The sequence below is a fragment of the Aptenodytes patagonicus genome, chromosome 9 (genome assembly GCF_965638725.1).
Source record: "Aptenodytes patagonicus chromosome 9, bAptPat1.pri.cur, whole genome shotgun sequence".
NCBI classification, from domain to species: domain Eukaryota; kingdom Metazoa; phylum Chordata; class Aves; order Sphenisciformes; family Spheniscidae; genus Aptenodytes; species Aptenodytes patagonicus.
The window spans coordinates 12251238-12277092 of record NC_134957.1 but is presented as its reverse complement, the minus strand read 5'-3'; the positions used below and the strand labels follow the sequence as shown (position 1 = coordinate 12277092).

Sequence of the window (25855 nt, the reverse complement as noted above, 5' to 3'; positions counted from 1 at the left end):
GGACACCTGGCAGGGAGCTCACGGCATCTTGGTGCATTGCATGTGTTTTATTTGTAGGCAAGAAACACCAGTCGGGGTGGTTGTGTCTCAGTCCTGTCTTCCTTCAGGAGGACTGATCCAGGGACTGCTTCTTGCCAGCAAGAACCTACAGTCCCATCTCTGGATGGGTGGGAGCGTCCTGAAGCAGAGGTATCTGAGCAAAGATGGAAATAGGGCTGGGTCCCAGAGGTACTGGTAACCAGCTGGGGTACCAGGACTGCACTGCGGGCTGAACGGCAAGCGCTGACAGGGAGGCAGTGAAGGTCCATGATTCTTGCCACTCAGCCTTGGTGTCCCCAAGAGCTAGCTGTGAATCTCTGGCGTGACTCGCGTGTGGTGGAAACTACCCGCCTAGCTTTCCCTTTGAAAGGGAATTCTCAACCCACCTTGGCCTCTTCATTTAATCTCCCAGTAGTGGATACTCATCAGCCATTGCCTCCCTCCCCTTGGCATTTGCTTCCTTTCTTGTTGCTAGCACTCAAACCCTCACTGTGCAAATATTGCTTTATTCAACAAGTGGCTTGAAAAACCCAAGAAGGCTTAGCCCTATGTAGAAGGCACTTGTTTTAAGGATGCTTCATGTGGCAGAACTGGAACACATGGTTTCCCTTCATCACTTATGTCAAGACTGGAGCTGAGCTAAGAGGTGTCACACACACACCCCCCGCACCGCTGCATGCCTGCCTCCTTCAAGCTTCTCTCCATTCTCTCTATCTTGATACTTTCCCTTTGATCTGTGTCATCTCAGGTTTTTTTTCCTTGGTGCAGAAAGAGCCTCATCAAGCAGGCAGGGGCAGAGCCTCTCAGCAGAGCACGTTCGCTCGTTGGGTTATTACTCTTCCACGTCGGGTTATTTCTTTTCCTTTCCCTTCCTGCACAGCAGACAAGGAGGGAACTTCTTTACCCTGGCCCTAGGAGGAATCAGCCCCTGCCAGGGGCTGGCGTGGCTTGGGGATCACATGCAGCTCTGCCCAGGGCTGATGGCTTCACACCCAGGTTTATTGCGTTGTATGGTCTAGAGCATGATGTGCTGTAAGGCCAGGTCTTCCTTTGCCAGAGTTGGCTTGGTGGCTTAAAAAAGCAAGTGTTGAGCAGAGCACAGAACTGACCAGTGGGTACCAGGAACCTCCTGTGGTTATAAAACAAGAAAACCAAAATAGCTTTAAAGCTTTTCACACTGCATAGGCTTAAGTGTTTTTTAAAATGGGCTTGGTTTGCCCTGGATGTGGTAAACGAGTTCTTCTGAGTCCTGGAGGGCTGTCAGTATGCAAGAGACCGAGCATGGCAGGACAGGCAGCCCAAGTCACAGCAGTAGCTAAACATCCCCCAGTTGCCTCAGATAAGCCCTGTACCTGGGTACAAAGGCCCTTTAGATAGGGTTGCTTTGTGCAAGGGGTAGATGAGGGCTAGAGCTGCCATGCAATAACTTTATTGAAGGCACTGTCAATTTTTTTTCCATCTCATGGGTCCACCTTGAGCGGTGCTCAGGGCTCAGACCAAGTGTGGACTGCTCGACCAAGCTGTGCTGGCGCAGGCTGCTCTGCCCAGCTGGGTCCCAGCAGTGCATGGGACCTCTCTGAGCAGGTAGGAGTGGATCCCAACCCAACAGCTTCCCCGGGCTAGCTAGCCTTCTCCTTGGGACAAGCCGGGAGCCAGGGAGTCGTGGTGTCTCCCACTAGATTGTGCAGTGAGGTTATATGTGGCACACAGATCATGTCTGATTTTTTCTTCTCTTTAAAGCAAAGACCTTTTTTAGCGTGCAAATAAATGCTCTCCTAAAAGAGAATACACCATCTGCTCCTAAGCACAAATTTAATTTTCCAAAGGGTTAAATTGAAATAAGATCCACAGGCTCAGAGTGGTGACTGGGGGAGCCTGTAATGGGTTTTTGCCCCTTCTGCATCTTGCTGGAAGCAGATGTCATAGTTTATGGGAGGGCGATGTGGTGCCTGCAATGAAACAGGGGTTCTGGCAGCTGGAGACTCCACAAGCTCCCTTGAGCTCCCCAGGGCCTGATGGTTAATCTGGTGCTTGCAGGTAGGCTTAGAGCATTGACATGCAGACAAACGATCAGGAGCCAGTTGCATGGGGGCCCTGCCATGCACAGCCTGTGCCCTGCAGGGCTCCACCTCTTTCATCATCCTTAGGGGAGTTAGCAAGTGGGAATACAGCTGCAGCAAGGCACTTTCTTGTGCACAGCGATTTGTTGGGTGATCTGGAGCAAGGACGTGCACCTGGCTGCTTTTTTCTGTGTGGGTGCTAAAAGTGCCAGCCAGCTCACCAGTTACACCAGTGCAGGGCCCCAGCACAACCCCTTTGGAGCACTGGTCCCGTGCCAGCTGAGCCACGTGGGCCTCATGCACTTTGCCTCTCTTGCCTTCCAGCCGCTGGTGTTGCTGATGGAGTGGCCTGAAGCCACCAACTTCGCCTGCCTGATTACAGGTTACTGCCGTCTCCTGGTGGACTCCAAGAAGATGATATTCTCCAGGGCCCCCAGCCAGCCACCCCCGCCTCAGATAATCAAGGCAGGTACGTTTCAGCCTCTGCTTTCTGTGCAAGCCCCTTCCTCAACCTCCCTCTCCTCCTCCTCCCTGCTCCCAGGGCTCTGCAGCATTAGAAAGGAGAACAGTTTATCTGGCATCTCACCTCTGCTCCCATTTCCCCTGCAGAACCAGCAGACCCCCTTTTAACCAGAAAACAAGGAGCAGGGAGACAAGTCCTCATTTTGGATAAGCTCTGACTTGTGGTGTCAGCTTGGGCCCTAAACACTCACTGCAAGTGTCGTTCTGGCAGCTCCTAGAGCAGATCCAGGAGGTGCCGTTTGAAAAGACCTGTAATGCTGCCAGCTAAATGCTGGGTCCTCGCAGAACAGCCTGTGCGTTGCCGCAGGGATGCAGCACATGCTCCTTGGCCAGCATCCTGGCTCCAGAGACCAACGTGAGTGTATGCACTCGGCCAGGGACTGTACTCCTGCTGCCTTTGGACACTGCTGCCTTCATCCGTGGGGGATCTGGGCTGCACGAGCAGCTCTGCAAGCACGGCTGCTCTGCTGATTTCCTAAATCAGGAAGAAAACTTTGGTGTCCCAGCTTTTCAGGTGCCCAGCCTGATGCAGGGAGCAGAGGGCTGGTCTGGGCATAGCAGGAGACCAGAACAGCTAAAGACAGGTTGTGTCCCACCAGGCACCGATGCTCTATTCATTGAGGATGGATTGCTTGATTTCAAACAAGAGCCACCTATGAGCTACGTGCTATTGTTCCATGCAGGTGTTCACATCGAATATGTTTTGTACAGGGAAATATAAAATACAGGATCAGTGGCTGGAGATGGGCAAAATACCAACCCAGCTGACTCTGGAAGGTTGCCCCCAGAGCTCCCAAGTGACACTGCAGCTCCAGAGAGCTGTGACAAGTCTTCAGTTTAGCTGGTAGAGTGTCAAAACTGCCTCCTCAAGATGGGACTAGCTGGGGGAGGTCGGAGGAGTGCCGAGAGCTATCAGGGTCCTTGGGAAAGGACTCAATGCCTCTGAGGTCTAAGGAAGGCACCCAGACACAGACTTAGCACATGTGGGAGGACACACTCACAAGAGGCATCAGGAAAGCATCTGCAGCAACCTCAGTGAATCCAGGGAAAGACCTGGCAAGTGATGTTGATGTAAGTATACGCGCATGGTTTCCTTTTGTTTCTTCACCTGCGCATCTTATTGACAGCTGTCACTGTGCTCGCTGCTCTGGGTGCCCTACAGAAACACATTGAGTCACATTTTTCTATGAGTGGAGGGTGTTTCCAACTTAACTGGCTATCATCAGAGTGGTCCTTCCCCGGGTCATGTCACCCTGAGATGGGCTACAGGGACACATGGGGCACATGGCTGTGGGGAGTCAGAGGAATGTGGTAGGAAGCGGAGAGCATCCCAGAACATCCCCAAGGGCTCAGAGGGAGGCTGGTGGCGCCCCCAGTTACTGGTCACTCAGGAGATGTCTCAGCATGTGCGAGTGGTGCTTTTCCACACTCTAGCAGCAGTGATAATCAGGATTTTTCCTCGGGGAGATTTTGCTTCATGGGCATGGTCCAAACCTATGCCAAAAAGGGTAGTAGATCTTGCCCTTTTCTTGACAGTCTCAGGAAACCAATGTCATTCTGCAGGGGGCTGGCGTGAGTGTGAGGGGAAGTCACAGTGTGGGTAGGACAGCGATGGAGCAATGGATCCATGGTCTTCATACCAAAGAGCTAGCCCCTCTCTGGATGGCCTGGTCTGTCCTCAGAGGTGCAGTGAAAACCTCTCTGACCAGTGGAGTGCAACAGTTTCCCTGCAGACCTAGTACACTCAGCCCAGCCGCTCAGGCATCCTTCAGAAGGAGTGAATTTAATGTGTATTGAGAAAACAAGGTCTGTTCACAGTTTTGGTCTCGCTACGGCTGCAGGCTGAGCTGTCAGGAGCTAGGCAGATCACAGGGAGCAGGGGCTGCTGATCATTAGCACACCTCTGCAGGAACGATAAGAAAGCCCCACTGGGATGAATCAAGTTAGCCCAGGCTTTGACTTTCCAGGCTGCAGGCAGGCTGTGCCAGAATCTTAAATGTAAAATCAAGCCCTGGCCCATGCTTTTTGCCTAGAAGACGAGCACATGCATCTTCCCTGAGGCCCATTAAAACCTCCTGCTGAACTGCAGACATTTTTAGAAATGCACGCTCTGTCTGGATGCTGTCAGTTAGATCCATCTCTCTGCATTTCCCTGTGGAGCCGTATGCCAGATTCTTGCCCTCCGCAGGAAGGGTTGTGCCGTGCTGGAGCTGCGCAGGCGGTTCGCCTCCCTGCCCCTTCATAGAATCATAGAATCATAGAATCATTGAGGTTGGAAAAGACCTCTAAGATCATCGAGTCCAACCGTCGACCCAACACCACCACCCACTAAACCATGTCCCTAAGTGCCTCATCTACTCCTCTTTTAAATACCACCAGGGATGGGGACTCAACCACTTCCCGGGGCAGCCTGGTCCAATGTTTAACCACTCTTTCAGTAAAGAAATTTTTCCTTGCATCCAATCTAAACCTCCCCTGGTGCAACTTGAGGCCATTTCCTCTCGTCCTATCGCTTGTTACTTGGGAGAAGAGACCGACACCCACCTCGCTACAACCTCCTGTCAGGTAGTTGTAGAGAGCGATGAGGTCTCCCCTCAGCCTCCTTTTCTCCAGGCTGAACAACCCCAGTTCCCTCAGCCGCTCCTCAGAAGACTTGTTCTCCAGACCCTTCACCAGCCTCGTTGCCCTTCTCTGGACACGCTCCAGCACCTCAACGTCCTTCTTGGAGTGAGGGGCCCAAAACTGAACACAGTATTGGAGGTGCGGCCTCACCAGTGCCGAGTACAGGGGCACGATCACTTCCCTGCTCCTGCTGGCCACACTATTGCTGATACAGGCCAGGATGCCATTGGCCTTCTTGGCCGCCTGGGCACACTGCCGGCTCATGTTCAGCCGGCTGTCGACCAACACCCCCAGGTCCTTTTCTGCCAGGCAGCTTTCCAGCCACTCTTCCCCAAGCCTGTAGCGCTGCATGGGGTTGTTGTGGCCGAAATGCAGGACCTGGCACTTGGCCTTGTTGAACCTCATACAATTGGTCTGGGCCCATCGATCCAGCCTGTCCAGGTCCCTCTGCAGAGCCTTCCTACCCTCGAGCAGATCAACACTCCCGCCCAACTTGGTGTCATCCGCAAACTTACTGAGGGTGCACTCGATCCCCTCATCCAGATCATTGATAAAGATATTGTACAAGACCGGCCCCAAAACTGAGCCCTGGGGAACACCGCTCGTGACCGGCCGCCAACTGGATTGAACTCCATTCACCACAACTCTCTGGGCCCGGCCATCCAGCCAGTTTTTGACCCAGCGCAGAGTACACCTGTCTAAGCCATGAGCCGCCAGCTTCCCTAGGAGAATGCTGTGGGAGACGGTGTCAAAGGCCTTACTGAAGTCCAGGTAGACCACATCCACAGCCTTTCCCTCATCCACTAGGCGGGTCACCTGGTCATAGAAGGAGATCAGGTTGGTCAAGCAGGACCTGCCTCTCATGTCATCCGTGCTGGCTGGGCCTGATCCCCTGATTGTCCCACACATGCCTTGTGAGCGCCCTCAAGATGAACCGCTCCATCATCTTCCCCAGCACTGAGGTCAGGCTGACAGGCCTGTAGTTCCCCGGATCCTCCTTCCGGCCCTTCTTGTAGATGGGCGTCACATTGGCAAGCCTCCAGTCATCCGGGACCTCCCCCGTTAACCAGGACTGCTGATAAATGATGGAGAGCAGCTTGGCGAGCACCTCCGCCAGCTCCCTCAGCACCCTCGGGTGGATCCCATCCGGCCCCATAGACTTGTGAGTGTCCAGGTGGCATAGCAGGTCATTGACTGCTTCCTCTTGGATTATGGGGGGTTCATCCTGCTCGCCGTCCCTGTCTTCCAGCTCGGGGGGCCGAGTACCCTGAGGATAACTGGTCTGCCTGTTAAAGACTGAGGCAAAGAAGGCATTGAGTATCTCAGCCTTTTCCTCATCCTCGGTGACAATGTTCCCCCCCGCATCCAATAAGGGATGGAGATTCTCCTTGGCTCTCTTCTTGTCATTAATATATTTGTAAAAACTTTTTTTGTTGTCTTTAACGACAGCGGCCTCTCCCTGCTCCCACCAGCAACCGTCGTCAGCCAAGCAGCTCTGTGCCCTTGGTTGCTCTCTCATCTCTTCATCAGGACCTTCTCCCCCAGAGCATCCAGCAGCTGGATTATGGATTTTAGGGTTTCGGTCCCATTCAGCAACAGGCCCTGGCTCAGTATGGGCAGCCAGCGAGGCTGTGCAAGCAGGGCAGGCTGCTAGCATGACCCATCAGAGGTGTCTGGCTTTGGGAAAGCCTCTGCTTTGGTCCATGCCGCCCCACCACAGCCCAGAGCTGAACACACATCCCCAGCTGCAGCAGCCTTGTGTTCACTCACACAGCTGTCATTTCTGAGTATCAGTATGTCCATAAATGAGAGAGATATTGTTTTGATTGGGATTTTAGCATTGCAGGTGATGAACAGTACAATACAAATGTGTGTTTGGGGAAACAAATTGTCCAATTTGTTGAGCTAATGAATTTAATTAAAATTTATTCGATTTAATTTATACTTGGTAAGACAGAGCCTGCATCACCCTGGCAGCCATTCTCAGCACAGCTGCATAATTCAACCTGTAATGCAGACAGATGCCCCTCCTGAGGGCTGGACCACTGGCCAGAAGTTCAAGCAATATTTCAGCCGCTTGCCTCAAACAAGGGAGCAAGGGGAGGTTGTCACAGGGAAATGCTTAACACCAGGAGCAGAGGCTCTTTCAGAGCTAGCCTGAACCGATAGCTGTCAGCCAGACAGAAACAGCACATGGATTGTGGGCAGTGAGGGACAAGGGACTGGGGGGGTGTCTGTCACTTAAAGTCAGCCAAGCTACGTTGATTGTCTCCCCAAAAGGCAATATTGCACCACATTTAGCAGTCTCCTGAGGAAAACTGCTTGGTCTGGCCAACATTATGAAAAAATGGTGACAACAATTCCTTCTTGCTGTATAACGCATGAACTGGCAGACTGAGGCTGAAGGTCCTCATTCGTGTGTGCAGCCAGGCTGCTCCCATTGCCCTCTGAATATGGCTGGTGGCTCGGTGATGTGGCACCCACATTCCTGTGTCTCAGTGCCTGCTGTGCTGGCCAGCCCTCCTCTGGTTCTGCCCAGCTCTGCCTCCCAGCAAGCTACTGGGATCTTGCTTCCTCTCCCTGCTGCTCTCATGCAGCACAGAAACAAGACATTTTCCCAGGTAGCCGACGTGGATGGAGTCCAGCCCAGAGCAGTAAGAAAGCTGAGACATTTAGGAAACAGACCTGTCAGGAAATACTAAAGGAATTTGCTGTGGCTAGTCTAGAAAAGAGACAGGTGGGAGATGGAGAGGGAGGAACAGGACAATATTTCTGATGTCTAAAGATTGTTTGTAAAAGGGCACTGATCAGTTGTGCTGCTGATCCATGGTGTCATTGATCTAATTCCTCGCAAAAAACAGCTTTAGGGTCAATACTTTCTTATCATAAATGTCATAATATTTAACTTTATAAAATTTATGTGATTAACCTCTATAGCACGTAATCATTTTGGAGACAATGGACAAAACCACACGAGGAGGTGGCCTGCTCCGTCAGTGTGTCACAGGGTTTTTGCTGGCTGGGGCATAACTGCTTCTAAATCCTGTCCAGCCACTCTCTAGGCTCTTCTAGCCTCCATCATTGCTATACCCCAGCCACACCTAAGGGCCTCACTAAAACACTTTCAACAGCTATTTGCTAATGGGAATCCAGATTTTATTGGTTTAGGAAAAAAAGGCATGTCAGCTTCTTTGATACCACACGGGCTTTTTTTGAGCTGGCCATCTTCCAAGTCTACCATGTAAATCTCTGTACATCCGTCTCCTTTCTGCCTCCTCCAGGTCTTCTCTCCTTATTGCAGGGAGGGATTGATGTCTCAGAGCCGGAAGGTCCCTTGTCTTCAGTGTCAGCAGTCCCCTCCTGCTCTTGGTGGCAGCACACATGGTATCCCTCAGGGCTTAACCTTTTCCTCTAGAGAGACCCACACACTCAGGTGGGGAGGCCAAGGCAAGGGTGGTGCACACAAAGCCACCCATGGGAATGTGCTCCCCTCCATCACACACGCATTTATGAAGGTTGCTTTAGTTACAGTTTTCCTGCCTCAGAGGTGGGGTACTGACAAACTGATCACCCGAAATCCCTTCCAGCCCATGATCTGTTTGAGGAGTTAGTCAATAGGACCCCCTGGGAAACTGCCCTCAGGGGCAAGGGAGCAGAACAGAGCTGGCAGATCTTTAAGGTCACTTTCCAAAGAGCGCAAGAGCTCTCGATCCCCAGGTGTAAGAAATCAGGAAAGGAAGGCAAGAGACTGGCATGAACGAGTCAAGACCTGCTGGTCAAACTAAAGAGCAAGAAGGAAATGCACAGGCAGTGGGAGCAGGGACAGGTATCCTGGGAGGATGCTGCCCGGTTGTGTAGGGATGGGGTCAGGAAGGCCAAGGTGCAGATGGAGCTGAACTTGGCAAAGGACGCAAAGAATAATAAGAAGGGCTTCTACAGGTATGTCAGCCAGAAAAGGAAGGTCAAAGAAAGAGTACCCCCCAGATGAACACAACTGGCAAACTGGTAACAACAGATGAGGAGAAGGCTGAGGTACTCAACAGCTTTTTTGGCTCAGTCTTCACTGGCAACCTCTCTTCCCACACCCCTCGAGTGGATGGACTGCAAGACAGGGACTGGGGGAGCAAAGTCCCTCTCACTGTAAGAGAAGATCAGGTTCGTGACCACCTGAGGAACCTGAACATACATAAGTCTATGGGACCTGACCAGATGCATCCCAGAGTCCTGAGGCAATTGGCTGATGCAATTGCCAAGCCACTCTCCATGATATTTGAAAAGTCATGGCAGTCAGGTGAAGTCCCCGGTGACTGGAAAAAGGGACATATTGCACCCATTTTTAAAAAGGGTAGAAAGAAGGACCCTGGGAACTACCGACCTGTCAGCCTCACCTCTGTGCCTGGGAAGATCATGGAACAGATCCTCCTGGAAGCTACGCTAAGGCACATGGAGGACAGGGAGGCGATTCAAGACAGCCAGCATGGCTTCACCAAGGGCAAGTCTTGCCTGACCAACCTAGTGGCCTTCTGTGATGGAGTGACTACATCAGTGGACAAGGGAAGTGCTACTGATGTCATCTATCTGGACCTTGTAAGGCCTTTGACACGATGCCCCACAACATCCTTCTCTCTAAATTGGAGAGAGAGGGATTTGATGGATGGACTATTCAGTGGATATGGAATTGGCTGGATGGTCACATCCAGAGGGTAGTAAACAGCTCAATGTCCAGATGGAGACTGGTGACAAGTGGTGTCCCACAGGGGTCTGTATTGGGACCAGTACTGTTTAATATCTTCATCAACGACATACATAGACAGTGGGATCAAGTGCACCCTCAGCAAGTTTGCAGATGACACCAAGCTGAGTGGTGTGGTTGACACGCCTGAGGGACGGGATGCCATCCAGAGGGACCTGGACAAGCTTGAGAAGTGAGTCCATGTGAACCTCATGAGGTTCAACAAGGCCAAGTGCAAGGTCCTGCACCTGGATCAGGGCAAGCCCTGGTATCAATACATGCTGGGGGATGAAGAGATTGAGAGCAGCCCTGCTGGGAAGGACTTGGGGGTACTGGCGGATGAAAAGCTGGACATGAGGCAGCAATGTGCGCTTGCAGCCCATAAAGCCAATCGTATCCCGGGCTGCATCAAAAGAAGCGTGGCCAGCAGGTCAAGGGAGGTGATTCTGCCCTTTTACTCCCCTCTGGTGAGACTCCACCTGGAGTACTGCACCCAGCTCTGGAGCCCTCTACAAGAAAGACATGGACCTAGTGGAGCGGGTCCAGAGGAGGGCCACAAAAATGATCAGAGGGATGGAACACCTCTCCTAGGAGGACAGGCTGAGAGAGTTGGGGGTTTTAGCCTGGAGAAGAGAAGGCTCCAGGGAGACCTTATTGCAGCATTTCAATACTTAAAGGGGGCTTATAAGAAAGACGGGGACAGACTTTTAACCCTTTTAACCCTTTTAACCGTAGGGCCTGCAGCAATAGGACAAGGGGTAATGGTTTTAAACTAGAAGAGTGTAGATTCAGACTAGATACAAGGAATAATTTTTTTATGCTGAGGGTGGTGAAACACTGGAACAGGTTGCCCAGAGAGGTGGTAGATGCCCCGTCCCTGGAAACATTCAAGGTCAGGTTGGATGGGACTCTGACCAACCTGGTCTAGTTGAAGATGTCCCTGCTCACTGCAGGAGGGTTGGACTAGATGACCTCTAAAGGTCCCTTCCAACCCAAACCATTCTATGATTCTATGATCTGCATGTGCAGGACATTTCTTCCTGCACTCATTATTGGCAGATAGGCCCAGCGGGTTGCAGAAGATGTTTTTTCAAAAGACCAGCCAGGTGGCCTGGCTGTGCCGCAGGGAACATGTGTCTCACTGCAGTCCAGCATGCCAAGGGCTGGAGGGCAGAGAGCACATGGATGCTTCTTCAGGGTGAGCAGGAGCTTCCCCATGCTGTTTTCCCTTCTCCCGAGTGCTGCTGCTAATGTGCCTATTATGGTTTTGGTTTAGATTACATCAACGCACACAACCTCCACCGGCCTGCCACAGCGGGGCACACGGGAAAGAAAGAGAGCGGGTTGGTGGGTGGCTCTGCCACCAGTGCTGGAGCAGCTGGGGCTCCAGCCGCCAGGACTTCAGACTCAGAGCTCATCAGCTTTTGCTACCTGCACATGCGAGAGCAGAGGAAGGAAAGAGAGAGCAGGACGGATATCAATGAAAACCTGATTTTTTTTGAGGAATCTCGTCCCAGGACCAAATCTGACCCCACTTCCAAAAGCTCTGGCCAAGGCTACAATGGGGCAGCTAACGAGTACGACCCGGATGGCCTTGACCAAGATAGGCATCCAAGTAGGGCCAGGGCGCACACCATAGACACCCACCTGCGGAGCGATGCCTCACACTTCTACTGCGAGTCCTGCCAAGCCAAAATCAAGAGCCGGCTGGCCTCATGCAAGGGGGGCAAGCCCGGCAGTGTCCGAGACAATATGGTGGACTTGATGTCGCTTCCCCCTCCCGGGAGCGATGAGGAAGAAGACGAGACGACATCCCTGCTCCCTGCCATCGCCGCCCCCCCTCCTGGCTTCCGAGACAACAGCTCAGACGAGGACGACCCCAAGCGCCGGGCAGCTGCCCAGAGCCAGGAGCAGGGCCGGCACCTCTGTGGCATCCTCTATGACGAGATCCCCGTCACACTGATAGACAACGTGCAACCACGGACAGTCCGAGACCATGCCCAAGAGCTGGATGATGCCCTGGTCTCCACCCTGCAGGCGCTGGAAGCCCTGGCTGCTTCAGAGGATTGTCCGCATCCCCCACCACAGCAGACAGCAGGTATTTCAGTGGCTGTGACTTTCTTTTTTCCCTATAGCCTTTCTTTCCTATGGTACCTCCTTCCCTTTAGTCTCCTTCTCCCATCCTATATGTGATTGTGGAGCAGCTTCTAGTAAAAACTAAGTTGTGGCAACAGGCTCTAGCAGGAGCAGCCAAGCTGCTGCTCAGAAGATTTCTAAGAAGCTGAGGTGGGACTCCTCTCCCTGACAGTGGCTGAAGGAGTCTCTTGGTTATCCCGTATCTGCCATGGTCCATGTGCCATGATGTTGGGGTGAGGCACTAACAAACCCATATTGTGAGCATGAGTTCCTCCCTGTGACCCTACTCAGCTGGTACCTTCGGCCCTCGGTCTTCGCAGGTTCCCACCCAGGTTTTGCAGTGTGTGAGCCCTTCACAGGTCAAACCTGCTGTCACATGGGTGTCGCTGGGACGAGCCTGCTGGCAGCACAGTCCTTCATCCCTCTCCCTGCCTTGGTTGCCCTACTCACTATGGCAGAGTAGCTATTGCCTGATTTTCCTTCTTGCTCCAGACAAGTCCCTGTAGCTCTGCTATCACTGGCACTGGAAAGCTTCCCAGGACCTTTTCCTGGACCATTAAGCCCAGGCCATCTTAAAAGCATTAACTCTTAGTTGCGGGAAGTCACTAAAGTTTCTCCGATGGGACACTGTGTCCTGCATTCCTGGGACCCTCCTGCCGCATGTAGTTCCCCTCTTCTCTGCATAGCAGTGTGGTGTGAGTGTTGTCGTGCGGTTTTTTTTCTGTTCCTCCACAGGTCTTATTGTCCTGGCTGCCATCACTCCTGAGTCATCCTTGGATTCTGGCCATGAAACCAACTCTTCAGAGCTAACTGATGTCTCAGAGATGGTCTCTGCTATGAAGCAGCATCAGAATGCAGCCTACTTCCTCACTCAACACATCAACAAAGAAAACATCCTGGCCAGAAAGGACTTGCCTTTCCGAATCCAGAGCTGTGCTGCCCAGGCTGTTCTCACCTCACCGTACCCCCTCAGCCGCCAGGAGCCAAGCCCTTCATTGAAGCCAGCTTTCTCTCACCAAAGCCCCAACCTTACCAATTGCAAGAGCAAACAGGAGCAGCAGCATGCTGAGCGGAGCTACACCTTGGCTGTCCAGCCAGTGCTGACCCCCCAACTTAATGAGCAGAACAGGGGCGCTCCAGTGCCAGGCTCTGAATGCAAAGGTGCAGGCCACACAAAAGCTGCCTTTGAGGTATCTCTGCATGCCACAGCAGCCCCGACCAGGGAGCAGGCACAGGATCTACAAGAGAAGGTGCCCAAAGAGGTCCAGCTGAGCTCCAAGCTTCTCCTGGATCAAAAAAGTGGTGTAACTCCAGCCATCATTTCAGCTGCTCTGCAGCAAGTGGCAAATGCAAAAGGCTCAGCTCCCCAGGTGGTAGCAGCCTCAAAAGAAGACAAGAACATGAATGGTACCAGCAGCTGTGCATCAGCCAGCAGCAAGCCTCTGAAACTTAAAGGAGGTCCACAACCTGCAGAAACATGCAACTGTCAGCAGCAGCAGCAACTCTCTCCACAGCAGCACTGTGAAGTTTCTCCAAGTCCTAAAGAAGCTCATGGCAGTAAGGCTGAAGCTTTCCACCTCGCCTCAGCAGGTGAGGAAATGATGCCCAGTAAGACTTTTGCCTCTAAAAGCTACCAGCAAACAGTGAGTAGAGATGCTCCAGGAAAAGCCGCAAGTGGAGAGATAGGTCAGAAGGCAGGTGGGGAAGCCACGAGCATCATCTTTCAGAAACACACAGCTCCTTCAAACCAAGGACAGAAAATGCAACAGGAAAGTTCAGCCAAAAGCTTAAAAGCTGAGAGTAGTAATCTGCACTCTCCATCATCTGGTAGCACTTTCAGGAGCACCAGTGAGGAACCCAAAGGGCCAATCCAGCTGGTGCCCAGATCCGAGAGCCTGCAGATCAGCACTGTGCCTTCCAAAACAGTAGAAAAAGTCCTGGAGGCGACCCAACAAGATGCTGATGTCCCAGCTAAACCCAAAGCTCCAAAAGCTCCTTTCAGATTGAGGAACCTCTTCTCTGCAACATTTCCGACCCGGCTGAAGAAGGAAACGGACGAGCGGCAGGCCCAGCTGCAGAAGGTGAAGCAGTATGAGCTGGAATTCCTTGAAGAGCTGCTCAAGCCAAAGAGTAAAGGTGACCTCCCACCACAGGAGTATCTGCACCCTCCTGCCCCTGGGCGCTGCAGCTGCCAGCTAAGGAGCAGTCCTGTGCAAAAAGTCCCAGGGATGTCTAGGGAGCAAAGGCGCAGCTGTGACTGCAAGCGGATTTGCAGGGGGGTGAGGCCACCTGCTAACCAGTTGGTGATGCCAGAACTGGAGAGGAGAGGGAGGGATAAACTTACCGATGACCAGAAGCAGGCAGAAGCCATTAGGTTGACAAGTGTGAGCAGCCCTTCCAAAGGCAAGCGGATACGATCCACAAGTTTAGAGTCCAGAGACTACCGGTCAGATCCAGAGAACAGCATGTCCTGTTTGACAACTTGCACTTCCCGGGGGGAGTGCATGGGTGCTCCACACTACAGGAAGCTCTTGCGTCGCTACAGTGTCAGTGAAATAGATAAGACTGATAGGACATCCCTGTCCTCTGACATCTACCAGAACATCTATACAACCAAGCTGAAAGGCCCCCAGAAAGAGCCTGAGCCCAGCATACTTTGTCCTGTTCTGAAGAGCAAAATCCAGGAAGCCTCTGGAGTGGCTGGCCCCTCCTATGTCCAGATAGCACAGGAGAAAAAGAACCAGAAGGGTTCAGCAGTGTTCTCTGTCCAAGAAGAGATGTATCCAAGTCCTGCTGACCTGCGGGATGAAGATATGGAGGATGAGAAGTGCTGCTCCATCCGGTACTGCTTCTACTACAGGAAATGCGATGTTGCAGATGATGGGAGCGAGAAGGATGAGCTGTCCTATTCCATCCCCATGCAGATACTCCCAGGAATGAAGCTGGACAATCAGATGGTCCCAGTCATGAGCAGGACTCTTCAGGTACTAGATGCAACAGCCTGCAGCAGTCCCAATGACAGTCAGACCCAGGAAATAGATTTAAGGACCTCCAGTTTTGAGGGGAGCTTGGCAAAGATCAACACCCTTCGAGGCCATGCCTACAGCTTTCCCAACGGGTTTCTGCAAGTGCAGCTGGACACCAATGAGCTCCTGACTATCCTGAGGCAGTGTGTGGTGAGCCCTGACGTCCGGGACTGCAAACCCTACATCTCCCAGCTGGCTGAGTACAAGCAAGAGCTTGCCCTCAAGTTCAAGGAGTTTCGGGCATCCTGCCGCCGTGTGGCAGCCGTTGACAAGAGTCCTACCCACATGCTCTCTGCCATCACGAGCAGCTTCCAGGTGCTAAGCAGCCTCATTGAGACGTTTGTGAGGCTGGTGTACATCGTGCGCTCGGGGTCCCAGCGCCAAGAGCTGCTGACGAAGGTGGAGGAAGTGGTGAGAAACTACACCTTCCTCCTGAAGGCTGCGGAGGAGTCCACAGCCAGAACGCTGAGCCACCAGCAGACGGTGGAGCAGCTCGCCCACCAGTCAGCCACGGTTGCCACTGTCATGAGCACGCTCACACGCTCCCTAAAGACGTTGATCAATAAGTAAGCCAGCTACAAAAACCAACAAGCCAATGTGTGCCGGGCCATGTGCTAGTGGTTCTCAAATCGCATCGGTCTGGTGAGGATGCGTGTCTCCAGGCCCACATCTACTGGGGTTTGCGATAGCCAAGACGCTCTTTTATCTCTGCAGAATGGATGGTTGTGTTGGTGGTGTTTTTGAAGGGTAAATTCATGCCCTGTCACAAGTTGCGCAACCAGCTCATCAGGGGTCTCAAGCAGCTGCTCTGCTTGCTCTCCCATGCTGGCTTGTCAGTGACGGTACTTGGGGGGCACAGTCACGCTGTCTCCATGCTAGTTTGGTTTCATGTGGTTCTGGGCCTCACTTGTGCAAAGACCTTTGTCACGGTGTATGGTGGGCCAGTGAGTTAGCAGGAACTGAGCTGAGATCTCCTGGCTTCACTTGGGCAGTTTGGAGCCAAACCAATGTCTTGCCACGTAAACAGCTCTTCTGCCTCCAGGGTCTTCCTGGCCCACAAATGCAACGTAATTAGCAGCAGAAGGGATCTCTGGGTTGCAAGTCCCTGCTGCTATGCTAGGGCTTGGGAAGTAGTCCTAGCATGGGCAGGATGCCATAATCCTGGGGCAGAGCTAGGTCACCCTAGCAGGCTCTACTCTCACAGCTTAGGCACCAATGCCCTAGTCCTGAGCACAGGTACTGCCTGTGCAAAAGGCGAGGGCTTAATGTGTGCGAGTAGGGAGGATCCAGGGAACAACAGGCCTGTCAGTCTGGCCTCAGTGCCAGGGAAGGTTATGGAGCAAATCATTTTGAGTGCCATCACATGGCACATGCAGGACAACCAGGGGATCAGGCCTAGTCAGCATGGGTTTATGAAAGGCAGGTCCTGCTTGACTAGCTTGATCTCCTTCTACCACAAGTTGACCCACTTAATGGATGAGGGAGAGGCTGTGGATGTTGTCTTTAGTAAAGCCTTTGACACCATTTCCCGCAGCATTCTCCTGGAGAAACTGCTCATGGCTTGGACAGGCGTACTCTTCGCTAGGTAAAAAACTGGCTAGATGGCCGGGCCCAAAGAGTTGCGGTGAATGGAGTTAAATCCAGTTGGCAACCGGTCACAAGTGGTGTTCCCCAGGGCTCAGTTTTGGGGCCGGTCTCTCATCAATGACCTGGATGAGGAGATCGAGTGCACCCTCAGCAAGTTTGCAGACGACACCAAGTTGGGCGGGAGTGTTGATCTGCTCGAGGGTAGGAAGGCTCCGCAGAGGGACCTGGACAGGCTGGATCGATGGGCCCAGGCCAACTGTATGAGGTTCAACAAGGCCAAGTGCCAGGTCCTGCATTTCGGCCACAACAACCCCATGCAGCGCTACAGGCTTGGGGAAGAGTGGCTGGAAAGCTGCCTGGCGGAAAAGGACCTGGGGGTGTTGGTCGACAGCCGGCTGAACATGAGCCGGCAGTGTGCCCAGGTGGCCAAGAAGGCCAATGGCATCCTGGCCTGTATCAGAAATAGTGTGGCCAGCAGGAGCAGGGAAGTGATCGTGCCCCTGTACTCGGCACTGGTGAGGCCGCACCTCCAATACTGTGTTCAGTTTTGGGCCCCTCACTACAAGAAGGACATCGAGGTGCTGGAGCGTGTCCAGAGAAGGGCAACGAAGCTGGTCTGGAGAACAAGTCTTCTGAGGAGCGGCTGAGGGAACTGGGGTTGTTTAGCCTGGAGAAAAGGAGGCTGAGGGGAGACCTCATCGCTCTCTACAACTACCTGAAAGGAGGTTGTAGCGAGGTGGGTGTCAGTCTCTTCTCCCAAGTAACAAGTGATAGGACGAGAGGAAATGGCCTCAAGTTGTGCCAGGGGAGGTTTAGACTGCATATTAGGAAAAATTTCTTCACTGAAAGGGTTATCAAGCATTGGACCAGGCTGTCCAGGGAAGTGGTTGAGTCACCATCCCTGGAGGTACTTAAAAGGCATGTAGACATGGCGCTTAGGGCCATGGTTTAGTGGTGGACTTGGCAGTGTTAGGTTAACGGTTGGACTCGATGTTCTTAAAGGTCTTTTCCAACCTAAATGATTCTTTGATTCTATTATTCTATGTTCCCCTTCCTCTGCTGGATGGCTGTGTCCATGCTAGAGACCCTGCAAGGAACCCAGATTGATCTTTGACCATTGCAAGCCAGAAGCTGGGCTAGCAGCTGAAAGGAGATCTCTTTCACACCATTCTCCAGAGGTCAGTTCCATGCCTCCAAGGCTCAGCCCAAGCCCTCTCCTATTTCCTTTCACCATGCCCCTTAGAGAGGAATGCCAGATCAGCTTTGTCTGTGAGACACAGCTTGCCCCCAAGCCAGGCAGTACTACTGCCATCGGCCAAAGGAGCTGCCCTCCTTGCCAGGGCATTGGGGTCCTTTTCTTGTCTCCACCGGACTGACTGCCATAAGAAGCATTATTTAGTACTGTGTGATGGTTATTTATTTGGAGTTGGGGCTTTTGGATTATTTGTTTTTCACTTCCAGGTGAATGGTAAAATGATTCCCAGTTACTTCCCGTCGCACCCCAAGGTTCCCCTTCTCCTCCCAGTCTAGCTTCTAGACCTAATCAATCAGACTGCCTTAATTGGTGCTTCACTGCAGTCACCCACCCTCCAAAACAGAGCGAGGAGAAAAATGCAAGGTTACACATTGCATTGCCCTTACCCTGCCACCCACTGCACTTCACGCATGCATGGGGAGAGCGGGTCCTGACGGGGTCCCTGTGCCTCTCCCCATCGCACCCACCTCCAGCTGGAAAGGGAGATCATGGTGTCAGCCTCACAGCGCCAGGAGTGAGACCGGTTGTCAAATCCAGCCAGCTTGCCCCAGCGCTTGGGGATGATCAGGGATCTCCGTATGATCAATCGCTTCCCATCTTTATTATTTTTTATAAATACGCACATTCAAAATCTCTCGTTCTTCCATATGAGTTATGGAAATGCACAATGTGCTTTTAACATGCGCATCCTCTAGAGTGCAATAACCTCCCCTGGCCCATGGCTGTCCCGGACTTTGGCCATTGCTGTCAGCAAGGCAGAGAGGATCCTGCTGTGGGGACAGCCTCCTGCTTTTAATAACCATGTAGCAAATATACAGTGGAAGAGCCAATTCAGATTTCAGTCCATGGTGGGCAAAGCCTGTTATAATGCTGAAGGCCGACAGGGAGCTGTGTTTTTCTTTTCCCCATGAATTATCTATTACGAAACTGAGTTTCTTCAAGCTCCCTGTTATGCCTATATCATTCCTCCATAAATCTCTCAGTCTAATACAGAGGAAAATTTTTTTATTGTCTGTATATAGTATATATAAATAAAAAATATATAAATTATATATATACACAAATTTATGTCTTGTTTTACAAACAAGAAAGATTAAATATATTAATCTTAGTATCCAAACTAGCACTTGTGTCTTTTTTTAAGAACTTTGTGGAAATGTGGCTATTCTTAGCTGTACAAAACACTGTTTGCAAGCAAAACCCCCTATTTTTGTTGCTATAGAAATGCATGTATCTCAATACTGGAAGGGCACAGCTTAAGGACTCCACAAAGTCGCTGGACTCCACATCAGTTAAGTACCAGGCTATGAAGGAAGCCATGAAGCAGCAAATATGCAGGTTTGAAATGAACTGTTTGACTTGGCAGTTTTGTGTTGTTAATGGGCATTTTGGCTTAATTCCCCTCCCGGAGGGGAACACCTCCAGCGGCTATCACCCCTTCACTGCTGGCACTGGGCACTGCGGCCGTGCTGGGGAAAGTGGGGTCCTCCTGGTGCCCGCAGGACACCCTCCTGCCCCTAAAGCAGGGGAGAGCCGGGACATCCTTTAATCCCCCTCTGTTAGCAAACTCCTGGCCCTTTCAGATGAGCCAAGCTGAGTACCCACTGACCAGCTCCAGTGCATGTTTTCAGCCAAGTCACAGCCTCTGCCTGGCATTTGCTCTTCTGCCTGGGAAGAGGTGACGGTGTGCGACCTGCCATCGGTGGCCTGATGGTTCTGCTGCCCTGTGGGACTGCTCAGGTGTGTCTGCAGGGGAAAGCCCAGCAAAAGCATAATGCCAGACCCCGGGAGAAATCTGAGCAAGGCAAACAGTTTCCTAGCTACAGATGACAGTTCCAATATCCCATTCCCTCTGGGGACACGTTTTGCCTGGCACAAAGAACTGCTATTTATCAGGGAGGAAGGCATTGATGTGTGCCCTCTATGTGCCCCGAAGCCTCCAGGAACTATAAAAGCCAAGTCTGATAAGGTTCCAACACAAAAAAACTTAGGAACTGGGTCATTCTCTGTATGGGGGTTGAGTGTGTTCTCTAAAGCAAAGCCAGCAGCAGTTGAGACTCACATGTTCTCTGTGCCTCCAGGCTCGTTATTTTAATCTGCATCAAAGCATTTCCCATGCTGAACTAACTAACAATGACACTGAATGGGACAAAACCCACCTATTTATAAAGTTGGGTATGGATCAAAAAAATGGAAAAGCCAAGAGGTTTTCTAACAACCCCCAAAGCCTGAAAATATTATTGACAGGAGGCAGTTTAATCAGCAGTTTCAGAGTCGATGCTTAGTACCATCTAGTGGGCAATCAGCACCCCATCAAAAAGGAATTATTTCTTCACAGCACACTGTTATTATTTGCACAGCGATAGGTGCTCCAGGATCAGTCAAATGTCCTTGTGTGAAGGGAGGAGCTATACTGGTACATACCCAAGAAGGACGATGAAGCCCTGCCTTCATTATTGCTGTACTCGTCTTTTAGGAGCTGTCCCTGCGGCCTCACTCTGTTGGGCACTTGTAAATACTATTAAAGGAAATGATCCAAGTAAAATGGTCTAGTTAATGTTTTTGAATCGCAGATTTTTCAAAAAACTGGATCTCAGTTACACAGCACAGAGAATTAAAAGTAAATATTTTTTTCCCAATCTAGTTCCCATTTCACTGTCCATCTAGTTTATCTACCTGCAGACTGCCTTGTTCTCATTTAGCATCAGCATCTCTTCAGATCGAAGCCACTGTCACCCAGCAAGTTAAAACAAAGTATACGGTTCTCGGAAAAGGACAATATTGTTTTGCAGGTGTGTGTGCATAAAGATAAATCAATTTTTCTCCATCCCCTCCCACCAGAGCAATCTGCCTGAGTGTGGCAGGTTGTGTTCGCCTGCCCTTTAGCACCCTCTCAGAGGAGCACCAGCGGTAACTGCCCTTCTCATACTGCCTTCGCCCTGAGTTTTTTTATGTAGCATTACAGCTGGCAGAGATTTCCTCCAGGGCCTTCACGGCTCCCATGAGCATTGCTCAGCCACAACATGCATTCATGACCATCTGATGTCATTTCACTCCCACAGTCTGCTCCCTCCCTTAATCTTCTCTAAATTATGTCCACTACCAAGACGTCCTCACCAGGGCTCTATCAGTGACAATGGATAGAAAAGGAACAAAAATTGGGCCATTGCTGGTCCCTCTAATACACATGAGAAAAACAGAAGACCTGGCTTTCAGGGGTTAAAGTGTCAAAAGCAGGAGCTGGAAAATTAGCAGACCTCAAGCAGTAGTCCCAAGATAGGTTTGGATAAAATTGCTTGTGTCTCTGTGGACTTTGCTGGTCATTGTCAGCTGGAGACAACAACTGGGCACCATGGTTTAAAGCACTTTGAACTCTAATCCCCACAGCATAGTGTCCGTATTCTCCTGCCGGGATTTCCATCCTCCCCAAGGTCCTGGCAACACTACACAGGAATCGCAGCAGCCCCAGATACAACAGCAGGGCAAGCTGAGCAGCTGGGACCCACTGCTTGTTTTCATCACGTCCAAGGGAGCTGACAGTCAAATAGAAATGAGTAATATCTAAATTTTACCCTCATTTAAAGCACAGTGTCTGGATTCCTGTGTAAAACATCCTAACAAATTCCTCGTGTAGGCAGACACGGTGGAGTTGGCTGGGACACCCATGGCTTTAATTGGACATGGGAGAAGTCTGCCAGGGAAAACAGGTATCTCAGCTTATTTACATCGCCCAACCTTATTTAGTATATATGAAAACAGTCCGTACACTTGATAGGAAACTTTTCCAAAGGTTTTTGTGTCAGGCTATGTAATTTCATGTCAGGGCATGAAGCAGACCAGGAACCTGCCCATGCCTCATCCTGCTGCAGCCGCTGCACAACCTTCCAGCCCAGCTGAAATGGTGCCCCTTACTGTCACCCGCCCCACAGACACAGAGTGAACAGGGAGGGTGTTTTCTGCCGCTGGACTATAAAGTCATTAAAAACCAAACACACTGTGTTCAAAGTGGCAGAAATCCCAGTGCAGCCTCTCTGAGGTTTCTTGCACATGCCAAGGGCTGGGGACAGAGATGAAAGGGCTGGGGACATGCACCAGGTCTACACACACGGTCCAGGACACTTTATAACGTTCCACTAAATTCCACTTTTGAAAAGCACCTTGGAAATACTCCTGAATGTAATGAATACCCACCTCTTGCTAGAGCAACAGGACTCCATCCTCATACTTTTGACTGGGCTCCTTAGAAAGGCACAGTAAAAATGCTGAGTAGAAAGATCAGGAACACAAAGGGACCAGTCAGGATCCTTTAAAGAGCTTTTCATCCCTAAGTCCATATTGTTTCTAGTGGAGACTTGAAAATAACATTTATTTCCCAAAGTTTTCTCTTTTTCCTGACAAATGGTGTGCTTTTCCTGGTGGATGTGCTCTGGTTCAGCTACATCCCGTGTAACTGGTAGTGTTTACAGTGCTACAGGCGAGCTTCATTCCTAAATACAACCCATCGGACCCAGTGGGATAGCTATGATAGTGATCTTCTTTACAAAGGAAAGAATAGGGGGTTCTTGTAGAGTCAGTAAAAATTCAAACCGAGAGGGTTCTTATTGCAGCCGAGTGGCTTTGAGTAGCAGCGAGAGGATTTATCTAAAAATAATCCCTGCAAAACAAATGTTACAGGCAGAGGAGCGGGCAGAAAGTGAGCAGCCAGTAGAACTGCTCCCAGAAGTGGTGGTCAGTTTTTCTGCTCCCACACAGAAAAGCCTCAGGTCTCTGAAGTGTTCAGTGAGAGTCAGGGGAGGGGAGTGAAATCCAGACGGGCCTAACACCGGAGATGCAGCCCTTCTCAGCCTCCCACCCCTTCTCGGCCTCTCACACCTCTTATGCCCTAAATTTTTCTCAGCCTCTACTTTCATCTCAGCCTCCCACCCCTCTCCAGCCTCTCACCCCTTTCCGGCCTCTACTTTCCTTCTGGCCTCCCGGGCCACGTGGGACAGGGCCGCTGGCCAGCTCGGCCCGCGACCGCCCTGACCAATCGCAGGCCAGGCGACCAGGCGACGTCCAATCGCAGGCCTCCTCCTGCCCTGCGCCCCACCCCCTGGAGGGGCTAGCGAGCAGCCGCGCACGCCTCCCCCCGCGGGGCCGTTGTCCAGGCGGTCGGCGGGGCAGGAGGCAGACCTCGGAGCCAGGCCCACCACCCTTTCGCGCCATTGCGGGGGCGGGCAGGGCCCCGCCCCTGGCCGCCACGGAGCCAATGGAAAGCGCGCCGAGGCGTGTCCGTGGGGGCGAGGAGCCTATAAAGGGCCCGCGCGGCTGGCGGGAAGGGGTAAGATGGCGGCGTAGGCGCGAGTCGGCGTGGCCCGCGCTCACTGTGCCGCGTCCCCGCGCAGGAGGCGGGTGGGTCCCCGTGCGGCAGCCGGTTGCGGTGCGAGGCGGAGCGTGGAGGAGGACGCCGCAGCCGCCATCATGCCCAACATCAAGATCTTCAGCGGGAGCTCGCACCAGGACCTGTCCCAGAAGATCGCCGACCGCCTCGGCCTGGAGCTGGGCAAGGTGGTTACGAAGAAGTTCAGCAACCGGGAGACATGGTGAGGCGGGGGCGGGGCCGCACTACAGCTCCCGACGCAACAGCCTGCAGCAGTCCCAATGACAGTCAGACCCAGGAAATAGATTTAAGGACCTCCAGTTTTGAGGGGAGCTTGGCAAAGATCAACACCCTTCGAGGCCATGCCTACAGCTTTCCCAACGGGTTTCTGCAAGTGCAGCTGGACACCAATGAGCTCCTGACTATCCTGAGGCAGTGTGTGGTGAGCCCTGACGTCCGGGACTGCAAACCCTACATCTCCCAGCTGGCTGAGTACAAGCAAGAGCTTGCCCTCAAGTTCAAGGAGTTTCGGGCATCCTGCCGCCGTGTGGCAGCCGTTGACAAGAGTCCTACCCACATGCTCTCTGCCATCACGAGCAGCTTCCAGGTGCTAAGCAGCCTCATTGAGACGTTTGTGAGGCTGGTGTACATCGTGCGCTCGGGGTCCCAGCGCCAAGAGCTGCTGACTCCATTTTTGGCCTCCCACCCCTTTTCAGCCCTAACTTTTTCTCAACCTCTACATCCCTTTTCAGCCTCCCAGTGTTGGCGTCACACTGCTTTTTGGCCTCCCACCTCTTTTTGGCCTCTACTTCCCTTTCGGCCTCCCACCTCTTTCTAGCATCCACTTTTCTTTCGGCCTCCCCTTTTCAGCCTCCCAGTGCTTTTTGGCCTTAATTTTTTCCCAGCTTCTACTTTCCTATTCAGCCTCTACTTTTCTTTCTGCCTCCCACCCCTCTTTGGCCTCCACTTTTTTCCTGGCTTCTACTTTTCTTTCAGCCACCATGGCAAGGGGCAGATTCTTGTGTAATTCCTATCAAGTGCCATTCATTAACAGAACCAGCTGTGAGTTAGTGCAGTTACATGGCAACAGAAAGAAAAAACAACCCTCAGCCACAGGCTTTCTGCATGAAAATGTGTCGTTGATTAAGTGGCTGGTGGTAATTGAGTGGCAATTGTATGCAGGAATGTGCCAAGAGAGACACAAGAGCTACTTGTCTTGATTGACATCACCATGAAATTTGATGGTGTTAATGCACTGCTTAAAACTTCCTGGAAAATATATTCTCAGGCCGTGAAACACAAAGGTATTTCTGATTAAATGCACCTCCATAGAATCGCGTAAATAAAAAGGAGGTTTTGTCATTCGTGTGCTTTCAGGTTCTCCTTAGTTGGACAGTAATTTACTTCACAGTTTCCAAAACATGAGGGAACACAGCAGCTCAGGCTATGAGCTTGTTCTTTCTGCTACCAAAATCAACTCGTGTTTGTCCGCATTGTAAACCACAGGAAAATTAAATAAAATTCTTTGAAGTAGATAATTAAATTTATTATATTTTGCTTTCAGAATGAAGTAAGCCAACTGGAATTAGGTGAATAATTCTGAATAAGGGTGTCAACACAAGAGTTGAGATACTCCAATGCACTTTCACATCCAAACTTCACTTAGGCTGTCAATCGGCCTAAATCATTTTCCTGAGTGTCCTTTGACAGACAATTTGACTCACAGGCCACACTGTTTTCACAACAACAGATTGTTTTCACAATCTCACCCTTCATCCCATTTAGGACAAGAACCAGATAAACATCTCCCTCTTCAAAGTGGTTCTCCTTATCCCTCCTCCTTCAGTTAATGGCAATGCAAGCTGCTAATAGACAAGCTATGGCTGAGGGACCTTGTAAGCAAGCTCTTTAGCTTTGTTTAACTAAGACTTTGGTGCATTAAGAGCTTCTCCTCAATCAAATCTCTGAGATTATCCTGTTCTAAGAGCTTTGCTAGCAATAGTAATAAATCGTTAAGGCAGGTGGACTTTTGTCCTCATAACCAAAGTGCTGTCTAACCTATAAAGACACTGTGGTAGCTGAAACACTGAAGGGTAGCAGGGACTTTCTTAGATGGCACTCATGGCCATTTAACGCTGCTATGAGCAGCGCAAGGCAGCTGGAGAGACTGAGCGACTGCAGCACCCAGCCCCTGGCTCTGTTTGCCTTGGAGGAGAAGAAGGTGTCATCCACCAGCAGCTCCGCAAAATCTTCCCTCCTGGGGGGCAGCTTCTGCCAGCTCACTGGGGCTCCTGAAAGCACGCTTGGCCTCTAGCCCAGAAAGGCAAAAAAAAAGTCTTTGATTTTACACATGAAAGGTTGCCAGTCCCTGGTTTACAGGATTAAGGATCTAATTTCATCTTTTGTCAGATTTTTCACTCCTGCAAATCCCATCTCCGTGATCCCAGAAGGAAGCTGAAAGACATGCTGCTTCAAAATTCCTGTGTAGGGGAAACTGGGACAGAGTTTGTCAATGAA

General features: G+C 51.4%; 1 protein-coding gene across 4 annotated transcripts in view; it reads left to right on the top strand.

The window, feature by feature from the left end:
• FRMPD3 (FERM and PDZ domain containing 3) overlaps positions 1 to 18582 on the top strand; it is a 69717-nt gene extending 51135 nt beyond the window's left edge. For all 4 annotated transcript variants that reach the window (XM_076347185.1, XM_076347184.1, XM_076347182.1 and 1 more), the window contains 3 exons: positions 2424 to 2568; positions 11252 to 12073; positions 12847 to 18582. In XM_076347185.1, coding sequence (XP_076203300.1) covers positions 2424 to 2568; positions 11252 to 12073; positions 12847 to 15707 — 3828 coding nt within the window. In that variant the 3' untranslated portion in view covers positions 15708 to 18582. The remainder of the gene's footprint in view (positions 1 to 2423; positions 2569 to 11251; positions 12074 to 12846) is intronic.
• Positions 18583 to 25855: the final 7273 nt, after the last annotated feature.